This window comes from Capsicum annuum, chromosome 1 (genome assembly GCF_002878395.1).
Source record: "Capsicum annuum cultivar UCD-10X-F1 chromosome 1, UCD10Xv1.1, whole genome shotgun sequence".
NCBI classification, from domain to species: Eukaryota; Viridiplantae; Streptophyta; class Magnoliopsida; order Solanales; family Solanaceae; genus Capsicum; species Capsicum annuum.
The window spans coordinates 201,609,499-201,631,853 of NC_061111.1; the positions used below are offsets into that span (position 1 = coordinate 201,609,499).

At 32.7% G+C, this 22,355-nt stretch overlaps 1 protein-coding gene across 1 annotated transcript; it reads left to right on the top strand.

Moving 5' to 3' along the window:
• The first annotated feature begins 21,042 nt into the window (after window positions 1–21,042).
• On the top strand, window positions 21,043–22,133 carry LOC107844382 (FCS-Like Zinc finger 3). The gene is made up of 2 exons (XM_016688818.2): window positions 21,043–21,366; window positions 21,602–22,133. Exons 1-2 carry the CDS (start codon window positions 21,251–21,253, stop codon window positions 21,783–21,785), a joined length of 300 nt encoding a protein of 99 aa, XP_016544304.1. The 5' UTR covers window positions 21,043–21,250; the 3' UTR covers window positions 21,786–22,133.
• Window positions 22,134–22,355: the final 222 nt, after the last annotated feature.

Below are 22,355 nucleotides of genomic sequence, written 5' to 3' on the forward strand. Positions count from 1 at the left end.
TTGTTCAGGGCCCTCTTGAAAAATGAGATTTTACTTCATGTTCAGGACCCTCCTAAAAAATAGGAATTTACTTTATGTTCAGGATCCTTCTGAAAAATGGAATTTACTTTATATTCAGGACCCACCTGGAAAATGAAAACATACTTTCAGTTCAGGACCCTCCTGAAAAATGGAAATTAACTTTATGTTCAGGACCCTCGTGTAAAATGGGAACTTACGTTCTGCTCAGGACCCTCCTAAAAAATGAAAATTTTACTTTCTGTTCAGGACCCTCCTGAAAAAATGAGATTTTACTTTCTGTTCAGGACCCTACTGAAAATAGGACTTTACTTTCTATTCTAGACCTTCCTAATAAATAGGACTTTATTTTATGCTCAGGACCCTCCTGAAAAATAAGATTTTACTTTCTTTTCAGGACCCTCCTGAAAAATGGGATTTTACTTTCTGTTCAAGACCCTCCTGAAAAATGAGATTTTACTTTCTGCTCAGGACTCTCCTGAAAAATGAGATTTTACTTTATGTTTAGGACCCTCCTAAAAAATAGGACTTTACTTTCTGGGCAGGACCCTCCTGAAAAATGGGATTTTACTTTCTGTTCAGGACTCTCCTGAAAAATGAAATTTTACTTTCTGTTCAGGACCCTCCTGAAAAATGGAATTTTAATTTCTGTTTAGGACCCTCCTGTAAAATGGGGGTTTGCTTTCTTTTCAGGACCCTCCTGGAAAATGGGACCGTAATTTCAAACAGTGAAATCTTTCTTTATTATGATCTTTGATTAGGATAATTCTCCTTCTAGTTTTATTATGATTTCAGGAGCCCGGCTGAAGAACAGGGTGATAAAATGGGAAATTGAAGAAATTGCAAGTCAGGAGCTCGCCTGAAGAATAGGGTGATGAAACTGAAAGTCTAACAACAAGGTGATTAAATGAAAAACAAAGCAACAAGGTGAAAAATTACAAGTGAGGAGCCCACCTGAAGAATAGGGTGAAGAATTTCAAATCCAGGTTCAAGTTCAGAGATACCACCTGCAGAACATGGCCAACTTTGAGTTCATCTCCAACACCAAATTTTGTATGTAGAAAGAATCTATCTTCAAGTTCAACCGAAAGATGATCAGATCTTTTGTCACTTTTAAAAGTATCGAAAACCCGAGACAAGAATCGAGAGATGCTGTATAGATAGATCTTTTGTAATTTCGTTTATCTTTTTAACTTGTAATTTCATTTTGATGTAATGACTGGACCGCGGACTGGAACCTCGATGGAACCTTACTCGACTCTCCAACTCGGTATAGTCCTTCTCTTTCCAATCCTTTGAGATACCCGTGACTTGTTTCCCTCATAACTTTGGTAGGTAGGATATCCTATATCAAGACTTGGTCTACCTCCCTCCTTCTGTTTTATTTTTTGAATAATAGTCGGGATAAAATTCTGCCTCGTTGTCTACTTCTTTGTATGAAAATACTTCAGGTTTACATTCAAAGGGATCATGATGTAGAAACGTAATTTTGTTCCTCCCCAAAAGCATTTTTACCTTTTTACCTCCGTCTTACTGCGTGCCCTCACCCGTGTGATTATATTCCATAAAAATATAAAAATAACAACCCTTAACATAATCCCTAACAAATTCTATCTTGTTTTAATCCTATCCTAACCAACTTTACACCTCATCCTAACAACCTACCCCACCAAATACCCTCCTACCCCACCTTCCCACGTGGCCCCCCCTCACATTTCTTCTCCACAAAGAAAAAAGGGAATAATATATACACATGGCAAAGGGGGGCCCACTGGAATTTTCGAACCCCACTGCACCTCACCATTTTCTTTATATACAATATACATATAAATATAATAGGGAAGGGAGTCCAGAGAGGCAACATCATCTTCTCCATTCATACACTTTACCATTATTTTCCATTTCATACACAGAAGACAATTAATCATACACTCATACAACATCCTCCATCGAGAATCCATAAAAACACACTTAATATATTCCTATAGGGACGATTTCACAGAAGAAGGGAGGCCATTGTTGAGGACTTCATTTTTCTTCTTCTTTTTCTGCTGCTACACACACGTGAGAGAGAAAAAAATAGCGAGAGAGAGAAGAAATAGAGGAGAGAGATCGAAAGGGGGAAAACAGTTTTTCTGATGACAAGGTCACTGGAATAGTGGCTTAATCATAAATTTTGGCCATCCTTCACCAAAATCTATCAAAAAACAGCCCTTTCATCGTTGGCGGAACTCCGGCGAAACCAGTAGCTCCATCTCATCCCCAAAAACATTGAAATAACAACAAAAAAATAACCACCTATTGATCGAACCCAGTTCCCTTTCTTCCATTTTCTTTGAGCCCAAAACCCCACCCCTTCATCTTGGTCTTTGCCGAAACTGAACGGAGTAGAAACGGGGTGCATGAATCAGTACGGGTCTCTAATTATTTCTAGATTTTTGTTTTAGGTCGGAGAAAACAGAGTGCGGGATGAGATTCGGGAATTTGATTTTGATATTTGAGGTTTGATTCGAGGTTGAAATCTGATTTGAAATTCGTGTTGAGGTTCGGTTCAACGTTACGGTGCAGATTTCATCTCGTTTAATCAAATAATACTTGAAAGCGGCATTGAGGTCCAATTCTTTCCTCTTCCTTTTAATTCTTATGTGATTGCGAACTTGATTAGATGACGTGAATCGTAGGTGATTGTGAACTTGATTCGATGACGTGAATCGTTGGTGATTATGTTGGATTTTGTTGAGGTTGTGATCATGTGCTTGACGATATGATTTCGGCAATATGTGGTATGAATTTGAGTAATATTGATGGTGTGATTGATAAAAATGAAGCTAGATGGGGTGGAATTGAGAAATTGACAAAAATAGGTGAATATAGATAAATTTTGATTTATTGTTGTTTTGTTTAATTCGGAATAAGCATAAATATTGTTGGAACGCGATAGAATTATGATATGTTGAAATGGATAGGCAAATGTAGGTTCGGGTAGGCAAAATTTTTTGGAATAAGTGTTTTGTTGAATGTTTTAATGGGGAATGTGTGTTGAATGTTCTAGTTTATCGTACTTGATTCAAGTGTATTCATTTGGCCGGGGATGCCCCGAGGTTTCATGTATTTAGTCAGCGGGAAATGCCCCGACTTATTATGTCTTCGACGGAGGATCGTGATCAAGGCCCGACGCATCGGGTAAAGCATTGGAGCATAGTTTTGGATTAGTGTAAGTTAGAATAGGATATTTATTTTCGCATTTTTCTATTTGGGACTGTATAATTGGACTAACGTTATATTTTGGATTTGATTGTTTTGTTTGTTTGATTGATTGTTTTGATGTGTTTTCTCTGTGGTTTATACATGCATAGTGTCAAATTAGTCGATACGCTCCACCAAGCGACCGTGGTCGAACCACGGGATCGAGGGGTGCCTAACACCTTCCCCTCGGTCAACAGAATTCCTTAGCCGGAATCTCTGTTCGCGGATTAGTTTTAGAGTCAAACTGTTTTGAAAAGGATCTTTCAAAGATGACTTGGCACACCGGATTATGTCAAGTGGCGACTCTGAATAAAAATGTAAATCTTTTTTCAAAATAAATTTTCAGTCTTTTGTCACTTTAATAATAAAAACTCTTTCGAACTTTAAAATTTAATCTTTTCGGATTGAAAAAGAGGTGTGACAAATACCTCCAAAAACTACCATCAACCAACTTCACATCACAATCACCACCACCGCTATCAATCACCACCGTTATAACAATCACTGCAATACCAACCATCTTTGTCATCACAACTATCACCACCAACATTACTAGTCACGAACATTAATCATTACCACTACCAACAGTACAAATCATCTCCACTTTCACTAGCAAACATAAGAAAAATATTTCAATCAAATAATAATTTTGTTGTATTAACTCAAATATTTTTTTAATGTATAATTAATTTTTTGTTTGAATTATATTTTTTATTATATGTACAAATTAATAAATTTTACACATTTAGATATTGAAAAATAAACAGTTTTAATCATTCGATTTTTAGATTTGAAAATAATATCTTAATCATTTAAATATATATTTAGATTCGAATGTCTGAATCTTAATAAAAATAAATACAGTCCTAATTTGCTCAACATAAGTCTAGAGAACTTTTATATGAAGTATGCCTTTTGGGAAGTATGTCATTTTTAGAGGAAAAAAAATTTGATAGATGAGGTAGGAGGATAAGTGTGGGTTTGTATGTTGCATTTCTTCTTTTTTTTTTTTTGTTTAGAAATACATTATTCCTTCGAGGATAAAACATAATTTATGGAATAAATCTGTGGATAATATCTTTGCAACATAAGGCATATTATGTCTTCTACCTCTCTACGATATAGGTTGTATGTTATTATGATGCGAATACATAAACTTAATTATACCACAAAAAAATTATTTGTTGTTTCCGTACTAGTGGCATAATTTGTTACGCCTTTTACAACATAACTTATAAAATATTTTGATAATTAAATATAAACTTATGTCCTATTAAAAATTATGTGCTATATAGATGTTAAGGATAAACATAAAGATCACGTATTTAAAAGACAAAAATACAATACCACCTAAAAATAAAACAAATGCGAGAACTGAAAATGACACACACACACACATATATATATATATATATATATATGTATATATATATATTATAGAAGAGCATAATATGAAAGATCTTTATAATTTGAGAGATCCTTGGAAAAATCTGGCCAACTTCCTACTTATTGCCAAGTCGTCTTCTAAATGTGTGTTATTACTTTTTCTTCTTTCAAGTGAATTGTGTCCTTCCAGTAGTTCTTTTTGATAAAAGTTAGCATTTACAAGCCACTTTCTGAATTTATAGTTGAAATTTCATAATAATATTCTGAAATTTTTATCCATGGAATTAAAAATTTAAAAATAATAATTAAGTAGTATTTTTAATTACAAAAACTGGAAACTGAACTCTTTTTTTATGAATTTCCCACTTCATTTTGTGGACCACTTTGTCAGTTGATCTAGCCACTTGGTGTAGTATCCTAATTCCCAAGTCCTGGGGGGATTGGTTGCTTTTGTGTAGTGAGAGGCAGCTGGAAGAAAGTGACTATTTGTACCACCGAAGAAAGAAGGTAGTGCAGTGGATGGGGCTGTTCCTTCTTTAATTAGAGATCATAAGTTCGAACTTTAAGTATGAAATTTTTTTTTAGTAGGGAGCACTACCTTTTGAATGGGACCTTACCTGACATAAATCTGGATTAATTGGGCTTCAAAATGGATACGAAATACCAAATGAGAAACCAAAATATAGAAAGTAACTATTTGATGCACTTTTACTGAGTGAATTATATTATAAATCACCTTTATATTTTGTATAAGATATCTACACTTTTACATATAAAAAATGAAATTAGCTTCTCTTTATTAACCCGTAAATAATCATAAGAAATTATTTCCACCGTGTTTTCCTTATTAATATGATCTTTTAAAAAATTCTCATTCAGTATTCGAATTGGAGTTCGACTAATTCGGATTCACCTGGCATAGGATCCATTCAGAAAATATTTTCTACCAAAAATATTTTCATACCTAGAGCTCATACCCGAAAACTCCAATTAAAAAAAAAATAGCTCCATCCGATGAATTACATCATTTGATGGTAATATAATGAAGTCATGGTTTAAATGCCCACAAACATATCTTCTTATCAGCTACTGTTTTTTTTTTCCATCATGGGAAATAATAATTTGGTGAAAATCATGCTGCAAGTGCTTCACCATTTTATTGCTAATTAAGTTCATGATTGATGTTTCCCATAAAATACTTATTTTCCTTGGGACACAATTGATATTGCAATATTGCTAAGAGCAAAATGCAGCAAAAACTTCTTCCTTCCCTCTTAATATCTCCAACAACAATATGATATATATTCAGCGTAATCTCACATATGAGATTTGAGAAAAAAAAAATATCTACACAAATTTTATCTCTATGACACTATTTTTGAAAGACACACTGTCTTTAATATCTCTAACACAAATTAAAATGCACTTTTTGTAATATTTATTTTGATTGGCTTAGAATTTTTCTAAATTAGTGTTAACATATTCTTGATGTGAAAAAAGTGCACACATAACTCCAATACTAGTAGCTCCAGACTTATCTCTCTAAAGAGGTAAGGTCGAAATTAGTTCATCCCTCGTTTTCCCTGTATTTGACTAATACAAAAATTCATTTTTCAATTCAGAATTGTTACACTATCCACATTCTATGGTTGAAAATTTATACAAGGCATAATTAGTTTTTTTAATTTATGGGGGTAGGGGTGGCGGGGTGGGAGAGCTAGCAAGAAATAATAGACGATGGAGACATTTTTGTTCTTCATAATCAATGCTAAAATCCAAAATGGAATGAACCATAATGTTTGGATCGGATCATACACATTCTTGGAGGATAATAGTATTTTTTTTTTCTAAAACTTTTTATCATCTAGATGCCACAGGGAATCTAGAAAGTCGAAATTTTTTACTAAAAATATATATATATGCATAATATATGGGGTAATTAAAATCGGACATAGTATCTAAATGAATCAGTAAGGAATGTTTAACAAGAAGTAATACAGGTCGAGTATGTTCAGTAATTACTATCAATCACTTCATAACATTAATGATAAATTTTATGAGGGTGGATTGACAAATCTAATTTCGTAGGATCTACCTATAAAATATAAATTGTGATAGACTTTCTTTTCGTAAAAGGGGGATTTAACTCATATTATGGAATCTTAAGCTCCATTGCTACGAAAGATATCCATCCAAAAGCTTATTAAGGTAACGTTGCTAGCCATCATAATCGAGATTCAAACTTCATTTGTTTATCTTTTGTTTTGTTACTCGGTCATCTCAATTCAAGTGTTCAAAAAATTACTTATAAAAATACAATTAAAATCGATCGCGAATTAAAGATAGACACATTTGTTAGGATCGATTTGCGTGCGCACACATTAAATCTATGGAGAGGATGAAGAAAACTAGAGAGAGATAAGTGAGAATGAATTACGTGGTAACATTCGTGAGTAAACTCCACGACGGACGAGCTATTTATATTAATGACTCAGAATATAGTAAACTCTAGGTATAAACATTAATATATAACAGCACATCACATATTAATCAGGCTCCACAACCTAACAATATTAACATAAATAATAATTAAAATGAAATATCACGTATCAATATATATTTTAAAAATACTAGTAGTATTTAGCTATGAAAATAACAGCGTAGGCCACTACTGCTGTAATGGATAAGAACATAAAATAAATATATTAGTTGTTTGACTTAAGATTAATCCTCACCCTTTTAGACTAATGGATAGATATGAATATCTTTTACTATATGCTTTCTCCATTTTCGTTGTCACATTTCGATAGGAGATGGATCATAGCATACAATAGAACGAGACAGAAACAAAGGTGGGCTTAAGTAATTATACCTCAAGACAGCTATTATTGCTATGAAAATGCCATAAGGTGTATTCGTGTCTAAAATTCATTACTCACGCTGTCTTGACAAATTATTGTTTGTAGTGTGTTCATAAAAAATGTCAATTTTTTAAAATAATAATAGTAATTTGTAGTTACATAAATGTTTAAAGTTTGTCTTCTAAATAAAAATTAGCCACTTAGACATTTTACGTCACTATCCACATATATGATTCGTCGATGCTTAAATCCAGTGACAAAAGTATTGGAATATTGTTTAGAGGACACATCTAAGGCATTCCCTAAACAATATCAAGGTTTTAGAGTTAAATGTCTCAAAAGGGAAACAACAATATAAAATCACATATTCATGTACAAGAATATTTTAAAATAGAGGACAAGGGATTAATGTCCGTCCAATTATACGGCGTCTTGCTATAATTTCAGCAGCTTCTAGAAGAGTCCTGGACACGAAGTACTTCCTCAAAGAATACAAAGGGATAAAGGCGAATTCAAGAATTGAATGAAGCAGATAATATCCAAGATTTACTGCGCGATTATGTTGGCAACCAAGGATGGATTTGGAGTAGAAGAAAAAGTAATGAACCCATTTGAGTGCTTCACATTAAGAAAAGATGTCACATTTGATGAGCCAAAAATTGAAGTGGCTATTTATTGGGGAATAAGGAACTTTGCTACAAGAACAATTTAACAATTTGACCAGCCCAATTACTGGATCAGAATTGGTTTTTAATGTTATAAAACCAAGGAGCAAAGTTGTTCTGGGAGGGCTGAAGGATTTTAAAAAGGGATTATGCATGTGGATAGTGACGTGGAATGTTCAGGCGGCTATTTTTATCCAAATGGCATCTTTGGTGAGCCAAATATTTAACGGAGGGATATTTTTGAGCCAAAAATCTAACAAGGGGTATTTCTGAGCTAGTTAAGGAGTATTTTTGAACCTTTTCCGTAAAATATTTATTTCAAAAGTGTTTTATTACTTTAAAAAATTTACATCAAATCAAATATCATCACATAAATTAGATCGAAAAGTATGTTTTCTTTGGCTGAGTAAACAAGTTAAGTTAATCAATCAAGTCATAGATTAATTGCATTTCGTTTGATTAACTAATAGACAAAATAATCCAAGGTTTTTCGATTTCCTGGTATTGCCTAAGTTGTTCTAAAAAGCAGAAACCAGAAATGGTTTTCGCACAACTTGTTATAAGTGTAGGTCCTTTTGCAAAATAAAAAATAAATTCATAACTAAAATGTAATGATTTCAAATATTTAAGGTTCTTAACAGTTAGTAATTATATCTTCAAAAATGAGGGTTCATATATATTATCAGGTGGAAATTATCTCTTATAATTTATAATAGCTAGTTACAAATCGAATAGAATAAAATGGTGAATTTAAATATCCTTAATTGTGAGTTGCACTTTTAGTGAATTTTAATACATAAACAATTTATATATATACCGCATCAAAAGTATTGATTTCGGCGAAATTTGGTGTCGAAATGCTACATAGCCAGCCTCTAGTATAAAAATAATTAACTTTCTTTAATTTGCTAATGAGTCAGTAAAAAAAATTATTTCTACATAAACAAGTGAAAGGGAACGAATTAAAGAAAAACAATCACAATCAGCTATAAAACTTTAATTCTTAGTTGTAATACGCCATAAATCTCAATAGAAAAATAATCTACAACCCTTTCCTTAATTCAAATGCCTAACATAACTAGATTAATGCTCATCCGAATCCCCTCGTCATATCTCATTTATAATTTTATAATAGTTTAATTAGTGACATCATGAGATATTTTATTTAATCAACTAGACAAATTATCGACGATGTAAATGTGTTTCAATGCAAATTGCATTAAAAAATTATCTGGCCTAACTAATTCAAAATTTTACCATACAGGATCAATTAAAGAAAAAACATTTTATTAAAACTGCTTTTGTTTTTAAAACTTTGAAACTCAAGAGATCTAAACTCAAAGAGATTGTTAGCCTCCTATATATTTACGTTCTATATTTTAATAATCATGACAAATTAATGAGTGAATCTTTACGGGATATTAAAGATTGCTAATGATGGAAGAAGACCCCGCACAAACGATATTGAAGATCTCTAATAATGAGAGGATATCTCGCACACCCCTCAAAGAAGACAGCGCTAAATATGGAGTCACATCAACTGAAGATCTCGATGGACAAGGCAATCAAAGGATGATTGAATGTACCCCTCGGCAAGACCAAACGAAGGAAGATCACACCCTCTACATGGACATGTATGGCAGTGAGAAAGAAAAATTGCACCAAGTATAGACATACCATAAGGTGCAAACTCCCTCAATCAAGGAATCAACCCAAATTCTTGATTAAGACGAAATCCCTTGAGTTTCCTTATGAGGAAAAGAAGCAAATGTGGCAAAAGATTATAAAGGCCAAGACAAAACGCAACTTCAAGAAAGAATCTCAAAGTATCTCAATCTTAGTCTCACAAAGTATTGTACTTCTTAGTCTACAATAGTTATATAAAGAATAGGATCGAGTCAACTTTGTAATACAAACTGAAGATGTGTCAGAAGATCTGAAGAATAAAATAAGTCTTCGAAATTTGTTTATCATCATTGTACTCAAGCCTGACTTTGAAAAATCTAAGGAAACTTTGAAACCCAAGGGGACTGGAAGTAGTCACCACATTGGTGTTTCAAACCAGGATATATCTTCGTGTCTTTACTTTAAAGTTGATTATTTACTTGTCTACTTATTAAAATCTAATCTGTTTTGTGAAGTATATTGATTTGCAGGCAAGTCGACTGTGAAGACTCAATAGTCGACTCACAGAAATTTTAAATTCACCCCTACCCTCTTGAATTTCAATTGGTATCAGAGCAGGTCTAACCAACAGTGTTGCTTAACCGCATGTGCGCAAAAATCAAATGACAAACTATCAAATTTTTTGTGCTCTTCTTCAAGACGGTCATTCCTCCACAAGACCACCATACTTCAACGGACAACACTACTCCTATTGGAAGAACAGATTTAGAATCTTCGTCCAATCAAATGACTTCCAAGCATGGATTGTCATTAAGAATGGACCAAAGCCAATTCCAGGACTTAAGGAGAAGCAGAAGGACAAAGACAAAGAATCGAGCAGTACCGATATAGAAGACCTTAAAAGCTTTGAGGTCTCCAAAGAACAACAAGAGGTAATCCAAACTAATGCACGAACAATAAGTTTACTTCTTTGTGCCATTAGTGGAGAAAAATACGACAAGATATCAACCTATGAGACTGCAAAAGAGATGTGGGATAAAATGGAGGTTACCTATGAAGGAACCACCAAAGTCAAAAGTCAAAGATTGCTGCCCTATTCAATGAACACGAACTGTTCAAAATGGAAGAAAATGAGAACATTGAAACAATGTTTGCCAAATTCAGCAAAATCGTATAAGAGCTAAAATCGTTGGGAATGATTTATCCACATAGCCTATAAGTCCAAAAGCTGGTCAGAAGTCTTCCGAAAGTTTGGGAAACTAAGTTTACTATTCTGGAAGATGGAGATCATAACAACATGACATATGATAAGCTACGAGGTAATCTCCTTGCATATGAACGAAATTATATCAACAAGTACCATAAGGAGGAAAATAAGAAATCAGTAGCCTTCAATGTCGCACCAAATGGAGAAGGGGACCTATTGGAAAAAACCAATATCAAAGGAATGACTCTCATAAATTGAGGAGTAAGGCAAATCATGAGACAGAGACAACAAAGATCTCAAGAAGCCAAAAATAACAATTCCACTAGAAATGATGATCGTTGTTATCACTGTGGAAGGTTTGATCATTCTAAACAAAACTATCCAGAATTAAGAAGAAGATCATCTTGAAAGAATCAGAATTTTGGAGCCTAAGAGATGAAGATGAAACTGAAGAATAAATATAAGCAGCCAACATTTATTTCATGGTAAAAGGTGAATCTAGTAAAGTAAAACCACACGAATGTCATAATTATAATATTCTTGAATCTAACTTAGATATGATAATCGATGAGCATCAAAAAGTTATAGATGAAAATAATAAACTCGTCCAAGAGAAGAAAAGGTAGGAAACTTGACTTAAACAAAAACTCAAAGAGAAACGAAGAAACTGTCAAGTTGAATAGCATTAAAAATCACCAAGTCACAGTTTTGTGAGATCAAATTCTTTTAAAACCAACTCAAGTTCCTCATCAAAATCGTTTAAATAAGCCAAGACCTCTTTCTCCTTTCGAGGTCCTGTCTGTTATATTTGGGACAAAAAGGGCACAAATCTTACAACTGCAAGAAAAGTCCTAAAAGTGTGTGGGCTTGGAGGTCTAAAGGAAGCACATTTAACCCGCATGGACCCAAGACCTCTTGGGTATCTAAACAAAATTAATTTTCTTGTTTTATGAAACTCCGATGGGTCCATCCCCAAGTCTTAATTCAGACTCGTCTGGAAAGAATGTTGATGAAAAGAAGTATAAGAGAATGGTTAGATCACTACTCTATTTGACCGTCAGTCGATCAGACATCATGTTCAGTGTATGTAAGTGTGTCAGGTTTCAGTCGACTCCCTAAGAGTCTCATCTGACTGCCGTTAAAAGAATCGTCTGATATCTCATAGGAACTCAAAACATTGAACTATGACATCCTTGCTCTTCTCATTTCAATTTAATTGGATATTCAGACGTTGACTTTGCAAATGATAAAAGTGATAGAAAAAGCACTAGTGGAACGTATTAAATTCTTGGTGATGCCTTGATTTCATGGCACAGCAAGAAGCAAACTTCAGTTGCTTTTTTCAACAACTAAAGCTGAATACATAGCCGTTGGAAATTGTGGTACTCAAATTTTATAGATTATGCATCAACTACTTGATTTTAATTTGTCCTTTGAATTTGTTTCCATAATGTACGATAACACCAGTGCTATTAGTTTGTCAAAATATATAGTGCATCATTCTAGGACTAAACACATTGATATTAAACATCATTTTATTTAAGATCATGTAGAAAATGGAGACTTTTCTTTAACGTTTGTTGACTCCAAAAATCAACTGGCATATATTTTTACGAAATTCTCATTAGATAAAAGATTTTGTTACCTTAGAAAAAGACTTGGGATTCTCAGTATTAATGACCTGTGAGTTTTATTTTGGGACAAAATCTTTTTACTTATTTCAAATTTCTCTTTATTTTTTTTTATCAAAAAATCAATTTTCAAAAAGGGGTCATCATTATATTCATCGTTTTTCATTCCACCTCTGCCACTTCTGCATTCCTTTACCCTCTCAACATCCCCCCTTCTGTCATCTTTTCACTTTCATCAGTCACTTTTTACTTTACCCCTCTTCGTCTTCTCCCACCTTTTTTTTCCAACGGTCGCCTTCATCCTCCCTTCCTCTTTCATACTCTGACCCATCCTCTCTTCCCCTTTAAAATCTAACTTCACTCATCTCCCATGACAAGAACTTGCTCCATGGACAGTATTTCAAAGCCCCTTCCTTAAACTCTTTCCAACAGTCTTGTTCTTCTCTTTGAGTCCTCTAACCAATCCGCATTGGATTCTCAACAATCAACTTTAATCAAAAGACGTCGTCCTGATCTCATCCCAGCCTCCTCTTTCAAGAAACCTCGTACAACCTTTCAAAACTCCTTCCCTCCTGGGGACATGCACAAGTTCTGAATATGCTTTCAAAAAAAATATATTCTCTGCCTTTAAAATTCGCTCCATTATACCCGAACACATAATCTATCTTTGTCAGTTAAGAGACCCTTTTTGTAATGTCAGCCACTTCTTTAAATTTTAAGATTTGTCCTTGATCTTCTGTCTCTGTTGACTTGAGGGTTATGAGGCTTCTGTACGCATGTTCTATGCGAATCGACGTGTCTATCCTGATAATGGTGTACTTGAGACTCTTGGGCTTGGCATAAGAATTGTTCTGAATGATTTTCTGTTTGAGAAGGTTTTTGATACAAAGTTCTCTGGTATGATTTCTTTCATGAATGGTACCTGGCCCAAAGATTTTTAGGTAAGTTTTGAAGAAGCAAAATGGATCCTGTCTGATCCGGACACAACATTGTCCAATTCTGGCCCCTTGTCCCTATGTTTCAAGTATCGCATCATGGCCCAAATAATCGCTACCATATTGATTCCAAGAAAGGGTTCCCTCGGTATCATTACCTATCGTGATGTATTTGTTTTGTATTGTCTGGTTATGAAACACAAAATCAATTGGGCAGCCTGGGTGCGTGAGTGTATGCTGGAGAGTGCGGAGGATGTTTATGCCTCCGCCAGTTTACCATATGTCCTTCTAATTACTCGAATTCTTTTTTATCACTATTAATCTCTCTATTTACCCCCTAGTGAAAGTCGTTGGCACTTATGATTTCAAAAATTTTGCCAGTATGGGCTATGTTTTGTTTGATAATGAGTGATGCAAGAAGGATTCTGCTCGAGCAAAATCTGAACTACCCAAGGTAAGCAAGTCTGTTTCTAACCCAATATTGCTGTGTTGAAGGAACTGGAGGAAATCAAAGATCGCTTTAAAACTATTGAGGATGGTGTCACACGGCTGCAGAAGTCGACTTCCAAACTTCTAAACCTTGGTAAGAGCACCAGCACTGACAAAGGCGTGGTCTGGTTGGCTCTCGACAGGTTTAAATAAGAGAGCATCAAATTGTTTACTCGAGTGTTCATTCGCATGGACTCCCTCAAGTCCCAAGTCCACTCCTCCAATGATGATCTTGCTATTTTAGAATAGAACTCCTACTCCCCCTTCTTCAAAACATTGAAAAATTCTATGACAAATTCTGTCATAATATGCACAATACCCTAACATACTTTCTAGCTGAGCGGTGAATGATGACTTTTATTCGAAGGGAGTGGCTTGTCCCTTATTTCTGTTGGATTGGAAGATGATTTTTTAACACACCATCTGCCACACTTTTTCTTTTTGCCTGGTACTTGATAATTCATTAGATTATTTTCCTGCTATATGTCTACTATTCTTTTGCTACACTGTGGTTCTTTTTTAATATGCCAAAAGGGAAAGAAAGATAGAAACATTAAAAGTGCTGACAAGTCAGGGGGAGCAAGTCGACTATCAATGGATAAGAGTTGACTGATACTCAAGAAACAGAAGAACATCCATAGTATTTACAAGTCAGGGGGAGCAAGCCGACTATTGTGACATACAGAAAAGTCAGCTGATATAAGTGCTTACAAGTTGGGGGGAGCAAGTCGACTATTAATAAATAAGAGTCGACTGACATTCAAGAAACAGAAGAACATTAGAAGTGTTTACAAGTCAGGGGGAGCAAATTGACTATTGTGACAGACAGTAAAGTCAACTGATATTTAATGCTTGTTTGTCATTATCAAAAAGGGGAGATTGTTAGCATCGTATATTTACGTTTTATGTTTTAATAATGACAAATTAATGAGTGGACCTTTGTACAATATTGAAGATCGCTAATGATGGAAGGAGATCTCTTACAAAGGATATTGAAGATCTCTAATAATGGAAAGATATCTCGCACAAAGGCAAGAAATATCCCCTCAAAGAAGACAACGCTAAATATGGAGCCATATCAATTGAAGATCTCGATGGACAAGGCAGTCGAAGGATGATTGAACGTACCCCTCAACAAAACTAAAGGAAGGAAGATCACACCCTCTACATGGACATATCTGATATAGACATGTATGACTGTGAGAAAGAAAAATCGCACCGAGTATGGACATATCTGACATGGGCATACCATAAGGAAAAGAAGAAAATGCGGCAGAAGATAATAAGACCAAGACGAAGGACAAAAGGCACTACACAACTCCAAGAAAGAATTTCAAAGTGTCTCAAGCTTAGTCTCACAAAGTTTTTTACTTCTTAGTCTACAATAGTTATACAATGAATAGGATCGAGTCAACTTTGTAATACAAATTGAAGCTGTATCACAAGATCTGAAGAACAAAATAAGTCTTCAAAACTTGTTTATCATCATTGTACTTGAGCCCAACTTTAAAAGATCTAAGACAACTTTGAAACCCAAGAGGACTGAAAGTAAGCACCACATTGATATTACGAACCAGGATAAATCTTTGTGTCTTTACTTCATTGATATTACGAACCAGGATAAATCTTTGTGTCTTTACTTTAAAGTTAATTATTTACTTGTCTACTTATTTAAATCTAATTTGTTTTGTGAAGTTTCTTGATTTGCAGACAAGTCTAACTCAATAGTCGACTCACATAAATTTTCAATCTCCCCTCCCCCTCTTGAATTTCAATAATGAGAGAATCTTATTATTTTATTGCTCTCCTAAAGTAGCAATACTACCAATTAAACCCTATATACTTAGATGATCTCACTAGATAGCTGAAAAATAAAGCCACATTTACGTCATGACCTAACAATACCAAACAAATAAAAGAAAATCCATGACAACTCTGAAACAAGATGCTGATCACATGTTTAAGGTCCATAATATCTAATTATTTTAGGGCTAATTGATTCCGTCACATGCATGATATTATTGCTTGTGACTCACTTCCAGGTATTGATAACCTATACAACTCTTTTTTTAATGATAAAAATCACAAACTCTCAGAATAATAAGCAAATGAAATCTCTCTGTCATGACGTACTTCGACTTACCAAACGTATTAACGCAATATCCAGACTAGAAAATCTCTAGGGAACAAGAAAATTATCATTCCTAATTAGTTTATTTATTTCGTCAGATCAGTTGTTAACTTCTAATTACGTGTCTAATTTGCAGACGATGGATTCAAATCCAATCAAGAGTCAGAGATTCCCTTTAATTAGTATGGATTGTCACTTGTTTTACACTCTTCGTATAAATTAGTTTCCCAGAGAAAAAATTAATACTACTAAATATATAAAGGAGACACAATTTAAAATTGGAAAATAATATGAAGCAAACAATTATTAAGGTGAAACATGAAATAAAACCGTAAAACATTTTACAAGGTTAATAGTGATGACGAGATTGACCAGCCATGTTTTTGAGAGGGTAAAAATTATTTTTCTTAAGTAAATCAAAAGATATTTGTATAGTTGTATAAATCATTTTATTAATAATAAAATAAAATATTTAAATTAAATTATTACTAAATATAAAAATATATTACTTTTTATAGACAAAAAAAAATTATAATTCAATCTATTTTAGCCCCTTAAATATAAACGATTTTAAATTAGGAAAACTGACCTTTTTGAGTACTTTTTATAAAATATTTACTGCTTTTGAATATACTTTTTATATATTATCTAATTATATCATATTTAGAAGTTATTTATCATCTATAGCAAAATGTACTATATATTAAAAGGGAATTATTTATGCAATATAAATGTATTATAAGATTAAAATATATTGTACTTGTTTAGGTTAAAAAATGCATTATACAGTAAAACAAATTATTCAAGCAATAAAAATGTATTATAAGTGTTTTAAATGTATTATAATTATTTTTATAAAAATCTACGCTATGTATTAAAAGTAAATTATACATATATTAAAATTATATAACTATAAGTAATAAATACATTTTAAATATAATATATTTAAATAAGTTCTCTTTAAATTATGATATGCTTTTACTCACCTATTTTAGAATCCATTTTTTACCATCATTACCACTGCACAACCACACACAATTCTTGCAAGTGCGAGTAATATTTTAGATCCAATTGGTATGGTGTAAATATACAACTTTTGCAAAACCATGGGAAAGTTCATTATCATCAGTTCATCACCACATAAAAAAGAATAAGAATTTGCGCCAATGGCCGAACAAATCCTACGTGTGATTGACAAAGAGAGAAAGCAAAAAAATAGAATTAAAAAAAGAAATAATTGAAGTACCCCTTCTGTTTTTCCTTTCTTTCTCGTCAAGCATATTAAAAATAGCCGTATTTAATATTATTTATTTAATTTTAAAAAATTAGTAAAAGATGATGTATTATCTCTACTTAAGCTGTTATTAAAATAATACTAAACTTGTTTTCAATATTCAGATGATTTTAGTTAATAGGATTGATATAATAAAAATATTTTTATTTTAATTAGCAGTTTTTAAAAACTGTGTCAAGTAAGACATGAATGAATAAATAAAGATGAACGGAACGAGTAATTACGTGAGCCTGTGGTTGAGATCACAGCCGTTGGATTCCATTGACTTGTTTAATCAAGTGACACCTCGTGCTTAACGTGGTACGGGGAACAAATCCATCTTCAACTAACTAAACGCCACGTGTCCAGGAATAATTTAAGGACGAGGATGGACGTGCAACCGCAAAACCTTAAATTAAAATAAAAAATAGTAAAATAAAGGCATTACTAGAATATTTGCTGCCCGACGGGTACGGGCAGATTAATTCGGGCAGTAGGTAGACAAAGACTTTGAAAATTGAGCCCGCATGTCTTAAAATGGTCCCCATACAGTTTGGTCCCACCAACTTCAAGGTTCTTAATTGGCTGTCCTCTAATTATTACTCCATATGGAAGGTGGGGCCCAATGGTGTGTTGTGGCGTGGGGCCAAGTGGGACCCACGCTGACACAGCTCCAATGTGGGAGGAAAGAAAAATGACAAAGCGAAAAAATGGAACTTCTCTAGAGACATCATGAAATGTCTCTATGATGATGGGAGTGTGGGGGAAATAATGGTGTTTTTCTTTGCTTTTTTATTATCATAGTGGAGTTTTTATTTTTTAGCATGTGCTTTTGTCTTTTTAGTGATATTTTTTTATTCAATTTATCAGATAATATTTGATATTTATATTAAAATTTAATTAAATTTGTACTCACCAATTACAGATCTCATCTTTTGGCTCAAAATTAAAACGTCTAATTAAAAGTGAAAGAATAGTGCATCATCCGATCATGACTCATATATTTATTTCTTGGTGGTATTCAAGTTTGCTTTTGGCTAGTCGGGTCCTTTGTATGGGAAAATTAGCTCCAGAATTTTGTTCTACGGATTAAGAAAACCTTAAATGTTTAATTATGAGTTCAGTTTTGTCTTCATCATTTAAAATGAAAATAAATTAACGGCAAAAGGATCTTATTCACTTGATTTCTGTACTAATATAATTTTTATGCTTACAAAATAATATTAAAAAATACACGAAAAGTTGATATAATGCAGGGATGATCGATCAGTAGCAAAATTTTGATTGTGATGTATGTTGAATAATTTTAAAAAGTGAAAATAGAAGAGTATTATAAATCAAATCCAAGATAAAAAGGAAAAAAAGGAAAAGCACAGTCGTAAAACTAAATTGGAAAAATGAGTCATAAGATGCTTTTAAACTAAAAAATCTTTGCAGTACGGCAACTTTATGTACTTTAAGAAGAAAAAAAACATGGGTTAACCAAAAAAAGGTGAAAAATAGTCTACATTGTAATAGTAGATTTGCAACATAAAGAAAGAAAAAACACCGCAAATTTAATAAAATATAAAAGTTCATGCACTTGTCAATGATTCCCTAAAACATGAGGGAGCAAATTGTTAATAAAGCAGTTTTCGCCCACAAAAAAGTACAAATTGAGAAAAAGTATTCTTGTTTGCTGTCATAACCGAATTGGCTTATGTAATTACTACTATAATACTGCCATTATTCTACCCCTTGGATTCTGAAAAACTGCTAATGGTTTTTCTCATTTTGCTTTTTAACTATTTATGTTTGCTCTCTGAAGTCCTAGAATTACTACTAACAGTACTAATATTTTACAGTACTATTTATTAGTGGTCCATATTTCAACCAATTAAGTTAAGAAATAATCTATTCTTTATTTCAAGTTATGTGATACATTTTTATTTTTAACGTCTCAACAAAGTGATAATTTGCACAATCAAAACTCAAAATTTTTTCTTACATCTCAAGTTTCAAAATTTTTATGTTCAATTAAATAATGACACGTTAATCGAAAAGGAGACGATAGTAATGTTATACATGACTTTAGGGGCGGAGGCACGTGGGTGCAAGAGAGTCATTTGAACTCCCCTCAAAGAAAAAGTATATTGTCTACAACAACAATAATATATTCAGTATATTTCACAAAATGAGATCTGAGAAGGGTAAATATATGCAGTTTATACCACTATCTCAGAATAAAGTAGAGAAGTTTTCAACAGACCTTCAGTTCAAAACAAAAAAGCATAAAAGGACATTATAAAATAAAAAGAAAATGAAATAACACAACAATAGATCAAAAAAAAAAAAAAAAAGACACCCATAAAGTAGTACTATAAATCATTTATCTAAAATCACAAATATCATAAACACGAAATTATCAGACACGCGCATAGACTATGACTACTAACATGACTACAAAAAAGCATTCCACCCTATTAGTAAGAACACACTCTCATCTACTATCTCTTAACCTAAATTCGCGTCCTTCATACCTTGTTGTTTAGGCTCATGTCTTCAATAAGCTGAAGTTACTTTACGTCATGTCTAATCACCTTTCTTCAATATTTTTTCGATTCACCTCCACTTCGTCCGACACCATTCATAGATAACCTCTTACCTCCATGTCAGTCACTATTGATTATTTTTTTTTAGTGAGAAACTATCAAAAATAATATCTCTGACTTCCAAAGTAAAAATGAGGTCCGAATGTACTTCATTCTCTTCGGAAATCTTAGAAGCCGTTTGCTCATACATATTTTTTTTTTTTCGAATTTTTTTTTTACTTTATGGAATCATGGTGTTTGGCCATAGATAGTTAGAAAACATTTCAATTTTTTTTTGAAAAAAAGTGAAAACAACGAAAAGTTATTTTCATTTTTTTTTCAACTCCAATTTCAATTTTTTTTTTATTATATATAACCCTAATTCTTTTAATATTACATAAAAGACCTTTAAATGGTTTAAATGAGTTTTGGAGCAAATCCGGAAAGAAAGACATTTTTTATGAACAACAAATCAAGTTCGGACACATTTTTTAAAGACATTTTTTCTCGGTAAAAGATATTTTTGAACAACAAATCAAGTTTGGACACATTTTTGAAAGACATTTCTTCTCGGTAAAAGATATTTCTGAACAATAAATCAAGTTCGGACACATTTTTAAAGATATTTCTTTTTTGAACAACAAATAAAGATTTTTAAGTTAAAAGATCGGTATATTTTTATTATTTATAGGTATATTTTAATTTCTAAGCTTAGAACACCTTGCATCATTGATGTAAAATTCTTTTCATTCATAAGTATAATCAGTAGATAAATTAGTTGGACAATTTTGATAGTTTTAAAAAGTTTGAGATATAAAATTAAATTAAAAAATGACTTTTTAAAAATTAAAACACGTCTTTAAAAAATATATGATTAAATACAACTCTACCTCCAACTTTAAAATTTTTTAATTTTTATGGCCAGTCGCTATTGGTTGCTAGTAAAAATTATGACTTTGGCAGTCCTTTAATTATTTAATAAATGACGTATAAACCCAATTAATTTTATTTTTTAATCCTCTTTCCGTTGGCCAACAATTATATAATAGAGTTATGGGCTCCTCTCCCCCCTCCTCCTAGAATCTCCTTTACTCATTCTTCTCTGCACTTATCAATCATTCATCTCTCAGTAAGATCCACTTTCCTTACACTACAAACACAACTCTCTCTTTTCCCTTTCCAAATTTCATCATCATATATACAAAAACAACAATGGCTGCACTGTATTACACTGGATGTGAAGACCACAACTACCAACCCCATTTTCTTGATGCTTGTTCTCTTTGCCAAAGAACCTTGGCTCACAACCATGACATCTTCATGTACAGGTTAGTATTTTACATATGGATATAAACAGTTTAAATTGTGAATCCATCTCGGTTATGATCTTATATACTATGAGGGTTTGGGAAGGATGACGTGTACACAGTCTTGTACCGCGAGACCTCACTTATGAAATTACACCGGATATTATTGTAAATGAAGAAAGATCTTAAACCCATAATGATTCTACTTTAAGTTGTTGATCTGATGGGAGTGAAATTCTTTTGTTTTTGATTACAGAGGGGATACACCATTTTGTAGCGAAGAATGCAGACAAGAACAAATAGAAATGGATGAAGCTAATGAAAGAAAATGGAAAATTGCAGCAGCAAAGAGATCATCATCAAGAACAAAGACAGAGACGCCTACTAAAGAAACTGATGCAAATAAAGCTGTACGAAATGGAACTGTTGCAGTGGCTTGATGATCTTTATTAATCCTCACATAAAGTAATCGATCTTGATGATGATCATGGAAGCTATAACTCAAAAAAAAAAAAAAAGAAAAATTAAATAAAAGACGAGAAAAATGGCTTCTGATTTACGATATCAAGTTAAATAAGGAGGAATTTTGAGTACAGAAATCTTGTGTAAAAAAATATATGATGGGAATTGCAAAGAGTAAATCCCATCAAACAATTTTGTTGAATCTTTTTTTTTTTTTTTTTCTTTTTGCGGTTTCTAATTTAGCTTTTGTCAAAATATGGTGGGAGTGTCTGTAAAAATGGGCCGTCCATATATGGTAATCTGAGATCTCTAATCTTTTGTGATCATCTTTTTCATCTTTGTTCTTAATTCTCTATGTTAATTTTCGTAGAGATATTGTTACCTTCTTCTTTTTCTTTTTATTTTATTTCGATATTTTGATATCCGCTTTGAGCTTCTCGCTAGCTTTAATTTACCTTAGGTAAAACTTTATTAAAGAATATGTATTGTTCCCTCGAAATCCGATCATATTGTTACCTTTTTTAAAAAATAAAATAAAATTAGTGATA